Here is a 7,333-nt window from a genome sequence, read left to right as displayed (position 1 = left end):
GCTGATGGGGGTGGAAGGTTAACCTCGGCTTGGAGTTAAGGAAGCGCAGGAGGCGCGGCCTCGGAGGCTTAAAGCTCAGCTCCACTGAGCCCTCACCGCCGAAGGTTGGCTACAAAAACTGGCTTGGCCAAGTGACGTTTACCTCCTTGGAGGCTCGCGTCCACCTGGACATCAGCAGACGGGTCGAGATTCATTAACGCCGCGTACTTGAGAAAAGAAGAGGAAAAAGACCACCCAAACTACATAACGAAATCGAGATCATCCTCCTTCCCTCACTCTCTTCCTTCCTCTCTTCTACTTTCTTTATCATGCATTTATTTTTTATTTGTATTTTTTTCCTTTACTTCAACGCCTACCTCTTCCTTGGCCAGAAAATTACCCACCCCGCTCGGGCTCCACCTTTTCATCTACAGCAGCTCGGGGGCTCTCTCCTTTGTGCCCGGGTACTACAGTGCGCTCGCCCGGCCGCCAACTCTCACCCTCCCTGCCCCCATCAAGCTTCTTCGCGTTCCCAGGCAGCGACTGTCGCGCCCCAGGTCCGGCCTCTCCAGGGCGGCCGCACTCGCCCGCTCCCCCGCCGGGATACCCCGCCGCCCCTCCAGCGCCGCCCAGCGTCGCGTCCCCGCGCGGGCCGGTGCGGCAGCAGCGGAGGCTTCCCGGGTGGCCCGGCCTCCCGAGGGGCGCCCCGCCCCGGCCCAGCTCCGCCCCCGGCCGCTGCTCCCTGATTGGCCGCCCCCCCACCTCTCCAGGGCTCCTCTCCTCCCCCTCGCCCAATGGGCACCGGCACCTGGTCCAAAAATTCCCCCGAGGGGACCGAGGGGGCTCTGCCACTTCCAGCTCCCGCCGGGAAGCTGTGACGGCCGCGGCGGGTCGCAGAGAGGGGAGTGGACACGGAGTGGGGAGCGGAGAGGGAAGGAGGAGGAGGAGGAGCAAAGGTGTTGAAGAGAAAACTTCAGAAAGGAACAGGAAACCTGCTGGGGAGGCGGCGGCGGCTGCGGCTTCTCTGGGCGCCTGGGCTGCGCTCTTCGCGGGGTGTCCGCAGCTGCGGCTTGGCCCGCGTCTGGCTTCCCCGGCGCGTACGCACGGCTGAGCCGCTACGCTCAGTGGCTCGGGCCGTGCCCTCCGCCGCGGCTCTTGGCCGCTGTAGTCCCGCGGTGCGATCCGCTCCTGCCGCGGCGGCTCCCTGAAGAGAGGGCGGCGAGGGCGCAGGGAAGAGGAGGGACGTCCACTGTGGAACATGAAGCAGCATGACTGATAAAATGTCCAGCTTCCTCTACATAGGGGACATCGTGTCCCTGTACGCGGAGGGCTCGGTCAACGGCTTCATCAGCACCTTGGGGTAAGCGGGAGACGCGGGCTGGGCGGCGCTCGCGCTCCGGGTCCTGGGAACCTGTCCCTGTCCCTCCTCCGCCGCCCGGTCCTCCCGCTGCCGCGCGCGGTGGCCCGGCCGGGCAGGGTCGGCGCCCCCGGACAGCGCCGTGCGCTCAGCCCGCTCGCAGGAAGCTGCCCTGAGAGGCAAGACTTTCTCAGCAACTTCGTAATCTCAAGCTCAGAGACACATCAGAAAGGAGGAAGTGATTCAGAAGCCCGGAGACGGGCCCGGCGAAGAGGTCTTCGCTGGCTTCTCCCTGGGTTGTTTTGATTAAAATGTGTGCTTGTTTTCCCTGGAAGGTAAAACAAAACACCCCCCTTTTCCACCGTTTCTCGCTACCGTTCTCAGCCCCTGGTCTCTCATTGCCGGGTTTGAAAGAGCAGTCGATAAAAGTCCGTGGCCTTGGACATGAAACTCAAGCGATGTGGTGAGCCAAAGTGTGGCGTTGTCCTGCGGGAGGAGCTCACCGTCCCCTCTTCGCTGGAGGAGTTTCCTTTTGGCCTTGCCGAACGAGGACTCTCCCCACTGGCCTGGGCAGCCCTAGGGGCATCCCCAACGGTGTGGCCTTGGACGTCTCTGAGGGCTTTCTGGGTTCTAGAACTCAGACCTGCTATCTCCCCTTCCCAGGCCTTGGCCCACTGAAATGCTGAGCCTTTCTTGGAATTTAGCCACGTGAAGAGTTCTTGAGATTCGAGTTGGGTGGGGGAAAAAAAAAAAAAAAAAAAAATATATATATATATATACACATATATATGTATATATTTATGTTTATGAATGAGGGAAATATATATTTATATATATTTTATTTATATGATACATATATTCTATATATAATATATATATATAAAACAGTGTGCCAAATGGTTAAATAGGACTTCCTTGTTTTCTCTGTTCTGACTGGGAATAGCAGTGTGCAGTTTAATTGCACGCTGCAGTATATTTTGATGCACAGGAAATTTTTTGTTACCTCGTTGTTTCAGCACTTAGGTCCCCCCGCCCTACATTTCAGGCTGTGGAACTGGTGTTTCCACTCCTGTCTGGCTACTGTTTTCAGCTGTTAGGCTTTGGGGCAGATGACTTAACCTGCAACGACCAGGGACAGTGACTTCGAGCTGTGTTATAACGGAGTGCTGCCTACTAAACACTGGGACGTGGAAGTCACCAGTACTTCCACAGTTCCTGTTACTTGTGCATTCCCCCTAATGAGTGAAAGAAGGGAGGCAGATTTAATTCAATCCCTTTTCCATCAGTGTTACTTTCTTATGCAACTAAAGCGTGGAAGGAAAAACACGTTAGTGCCAAGCGCTTCTGCTGGGTTTGTGAATCATGAGCTACCAGTGTTTTTGAGATCATTCATGATACAAGTTCAGTTTCTGGGCCCCCAGCGACATTTTGCAGGTGGACTCTGCTGCTCTTCACCCTCCGTAGACTCTCCAGGTGTGTGTGTGTGTGTGATGTAGTAGTTAAGCAGAGGGGGTTCCATGGACAGAATACTTGGGGTTTGAATTCTGGCGCTTCCACTTGTAAACCTTATGACCTTGGAAAAGTTATATAATCTTTCTGTGCCCCAGTCTCCTCAATTCTACAAATGGGAATAAGCATGGTTTCTACCTCATAGAGTAGTGGTGAGGAAGAGAGGATTAATATATGTAAAGTGCGTAGCATGGTACCTGGCACCTGATAAGCACTGATGTGTTAGCTATTGTAGTAATTATCATTGCCTGGGTGACGGTGAACCATAGTTATATTTGTGGACAAAATAATAACAAGGACTAGGAATAGAGTATAAAACCTAGACAAAGAAAAGAACTTTTTTTTAGTGTCTAATTCAGCAAAGGTATGCTTATGGATAACTCATAAAACAAATACCAGAAGGACTATATAGATGGCATATCAGGAAGCTACAAGTTTGACAGTTGTAGAGTCGACCCTGATCATTTTAGAGATTAGGAATTGTGGTTAAGAGAAATGAAGTGACTAACCCAAGAAACAGAGGGCATTAATGCCAAAAGCTGGAGCTCTAACCCTGTCTCCAGATTCCCAGCTAAGAGTGCTTTTCTTTGGTTATACATAATAATCTTTAAACCTTGAGAAAAATAAGCTAGAATAACCTTTAATGTACAATATACATTTGTGTAAATATTTCTGATTTGTATTCAACTTTTTTGTTGGTGTTTTGAAGGTTGAGCTTCCTTAGTATGTATTTGTGCAATATATTATTTTTCTGTTAATGAACTGAGTCTTGTTGAAGTTAATATGACAAAGCCTTCGTGCTGCTAGATTCTAAGGGGAAGAAGGGTTTTTAGAAATGCTGCCATTGGGCTGGGTGCAGTGGCTCATGCCTGTAATCCCAGCACTTTGGGAGGCCGAGGCGGGCAGATCAGTTGAGGTCAGGAGTTTGAGACCAGCCTGACCAACGTGGGGAAACCCCATCTCTATTAAAAATACAAAAATTAGCCAGGCGTGGTGGCGGACACCTATAGTCCCAGCTACTCGGGAGGCTGAGGTAGGAGAATCACTTGAACCTGGGAGGCGGAGGTTGCAGTGAGCTGAGATTGCGCCACTGCACTCCAGCCTGGGGGACAGAGCGAGACTCTGCCTCAAAAAAACAAAACAAAACAAAAAGAAATGCTGCTATTGGTGAAACCTGGTGCTTTGATTGGATATTCTTTTTCTGAGATAGACTGCTCAGAGTTTCAGATAACTTTGTAGTACTTTAGAAGTCAGAGGTTGGATATGACCATGCCTCCCTCCTGGTACTTGCTTCTGAACATCTTTTCAAAGGACAGTTGTAGTAAAAGTCATTGCTGATGTGCCCTGATGCAGTTTCCTGGCCTTCACTGGAATAGTGTCCAAAGGATGCTCAAGGGAAGCATGGCGAGCCTAGGACTTAAATGGGTCCTGGGTGGAGTGAATCTCTTTATAGAATAATTAAGACAAACTGTAAAATTAAGAATTCCGTGATCCAGCCTGGGCAACATACGGAGACCCTGTCTGTACAAAAAATATAAAAAATTAGCCAGGTGTGGTGGTGCACGCCTGTGGTCTCAGCTGGTCCCAGCCACTTGGGAGGCTGAGGTGGGATGATCACTTGAGCTTGGGAGGTCAAGGCTGCAGGGAGCAACAATCACACCATTGCACTCCAGCCTGGGTGACAGAGAGAGCCCTTGTCTAAAAAAAAAGGTGCTATGAAATCGCATTTGACAAATGTGCATCAAATTTTTATGATGCATAAAAATATAGCAGTTTTCTACTTTGAAAACAGGGCAGTGCAGAAAGTGTTAATTTTTTTATAATAAAAAATTGGGAATATCAAAAAATTAAACCTGAAATCATTGTCTTATTAATGAACATTTCCAAATTCTGTTGTATGTGGGATATGCAAATAATGTTGCAAACACTTGAAAGTTGCTTTCAGAAAGCATCTGGCACGTCATTGAAAAAGGCTCATTTAATTTCTAAAGAAACCATGCTGTTCATTTGCTATTCTTCTAAATATTAAATTTAAAATTCATATAAGAGAAAAGAGGAAACTTAGGAAGAAAGAAGTGAATTTATTTTCCTGACCATAAGTCTTCCATCTCAACCAAACTATGTGGCTCTTGTGTCCAGGGATTTAGGTTTGCCCACGGCTCCTTGCGGTCCTTTACTGTGTACCTCCAGCCATCAGAGTATGTATTTCTGTGGCAGTTGTTAGATAAGATGCTAAAACTGACTTTTGGCTTTGATAAGTAAACCAAGATACTTTATCCTAATTTAAACTGACGTATTTTGCAGTCATCTCATCGATTTTTATTAACATGTGGGTGGTTTTCAAAGTTGGGGATTCCATAAATAAAATAATTTCCTAAAATTCGGGGTGAAAAAGTTTCAGCTATTGAGAAATAATCCCATTTAATTTCATAATGGCTTAATTAAGGCCATGGAATATAACATCTGATGCTTTTATCCTGAGAAGTCAGACTGATTGGTGATTTTGTTCCCTCTGCTTTCTGTCTGTGACATTGCAGTTTTTTAATGGTCGGTCATGCTTGGTTTTAGCACTTTCTTAAGGCTGTGGAATCACATTGGGCTCAGATTTTTAGGAGTTATAAAACTCATGGGAACATATGTCTGTGCCACGTGAAATCTTATCTAGGTACATGTAGGGGTAGCACTCCCTATTTTTTACCTCGAGTACAATTGGTAGATGTTTTATTTTGCAAGTTGGTTTTAGGGCTATGAAACCAAAGCAGAGCGGTAGTTGTGATTTCTCATTGTCTTCTTGTGGGGTCATTATTTGTACACTTTATGCTTCAAAGACAGAGTGCATCTCTCTAGTTGAATTTTCTTTCTCTTCTGTTAGTTGGAGGTCTGTTGTTCCAGGTCTGCTGCTAATTAGCCATGTGGCCTTGTTCCTATCGTTTATTCTTTTTTCATGTCAGTATGTCTTCCTGAAAACTAAGAAGGAGAGAAGATGCTGTTGCCCATCCCCCTGGGGGTATTATAAAAGCAAGTGATAGAGACAGAAAGAAAAGATTTCTTTTTTAGAAAATTGCTAGGAAAATCTACATTATGCTTATATTTTTGCATGTCAAATTGCTCATTTTCTTCAAAGGCGTATGAATTGTTAAAGTGAATCAGATTGGAGACATTGACACTGTATATATTTAGCGACAATTTATTCCACTGTCATATTAAAAACACAACGGGGGAACTAAAAATTAGACTAAAAGTTTTTGATTTCCATTTTAGCTCTTCATCCATGCATGATGGCTAGTAGCATGATGTTTTTTCAAAGTCAGCTTAGCAAGGTGTTTAATGAGAACTGAGTTTACACAGTATTTCAAGATAATGAATAGACATTTATTTGCAAATAAATCTTGTTTGATTTTAATGTTTAGCATGTAAATAAGTTTTGGATGATATACATTGTTATTGTGTAGTTGCTGGGAATTTTTGCCATAAGGTAATGAATTTTTCAGCTGGAAAAGTCATGGAGTTTTCACTATATTTGAGTTTACCAGGTCCCTCTTGTTTTCTTAGGCTTAGTGACCCAGCTTCTCAGGTTGATTTATCAGTCTGTTTGTGCAAAATTTGAATGCCCTAGTTGCAAAGATTGGCATTTCTCCTTTTTTTCCCCATTATCCTTTACCTGTATTTACTAGATGTTTCTGAATCTTGAATTGTTGCAAGCCAAGTTACAGTTATTGTTCTTTTCTCTGTGTAAGTGCAAAGGGGCCTGTTTTGTATTTCCTAATTTAAATTTTCATCTAAAGAATCAATTTAAGAAATACTTGTATTGACTTATGGACAATTGCTTTAAATCCTATTGGACGAAGATGGTGAATATATTTTAAATAAACTATTTTTATTTTCTACTGGCATGTCTTAAGGTTATAGTTTTTGTGTCTCTTTTAAAGGTGAAGGAGGGAGTCTTGGGATGTGCTGTCCACTTTCAAATGTAGTGTTGATTGTCCCTTTCTCCTCCTTCCATTTTTTCTATACTAGGATTTGTCTTTCTTGTTGCTGCCACATCTGATGACAACAGATATTCACATTTCTGTGTACGTCAACTTGACCAATGATCAGGTACCACAGAGTAGGGACTGAACATAGCAGAATTCTTGGGATAGTGGGATAGTAGAATCAGTGTAAGGTGCATCGGTCCTTCCTTGGCTGTTCTCAGCATGGTTGAGGGGTTAGTAAATGAAAAGTGTGTATATGTGTGTGTGTGTACGTCTGTATATGTATGTTTAAGTGATAGCTACCTTTGCCTTGCGGTTTCTTCTCAGGATCGCCTCAGGACCAACACCTAGTAGTTAAGGTCTCAGTAACTATCAGGTGACTACCAATTGATGCGCTGACTTCAAAGCATCATAAGCATCATCATCATAGTCTCTTAGAGTGACAGAGGATTGGAGCCCTTATTTTTACTTGCTGCTTGATTTTGGCCAATGCAATTAACTTTTCCATTCCTTT

At 45.4% G+C, this 7,333-nt stretch overlaps 1 protein-coding gene across 2 annotated transcripts in view; it reads left to right on the top strand.

The window, feature by feature from the left end:
* The first annotated feature begins 752 nt into the window (after window positions 1-752).
* Window positions 753-7,333, top strand: part of ITPR2 (inositol 1,4,5-trisphosphate receptor type 2) — a 512,913-nt gene continuing 506,332 nt past the window's right edge. Inside the window, exon 1 of one of the 2 annotated variants that reach the window (XM_054443160.2) lies at window positions 753-1,339. In XM_054443160.2, the coding sequence (XP_054299135.1) occupies window positions 1,248-1,339 (92 nt within the window). In that variant the 5' untranslated portion in view covers window positions 753-1,247. Of the gene's footprint in view, window positions 1,340-1,407; window positions 1,672-7,333 lie in introns of those variants that run through there. The other variant, XM_054443161.2, reaches the window with a different exon arrangement.

Source organism: Pongo pygmaeus, chromosome 10, assembly GCF_028885625.2.
Source record: "Pongo pygmaeus isolate AG05252 chromosome 10, NHGRI_mPonPyg2-v2.0_pri, whole genome shotgun sequence".
In the NCBI taxonomy this organism is placed as follows: Eukaryota; Metazoa; Chordata; class Mammalia; order Primates; family Hominidae; genus Pongo; species Pongo pygmaeus.
The sequence above is the reverse complement of the archived record's forward strand: the minus strand, read 5'-3'. Positions and strand labels throughout refer to the sequence as shown.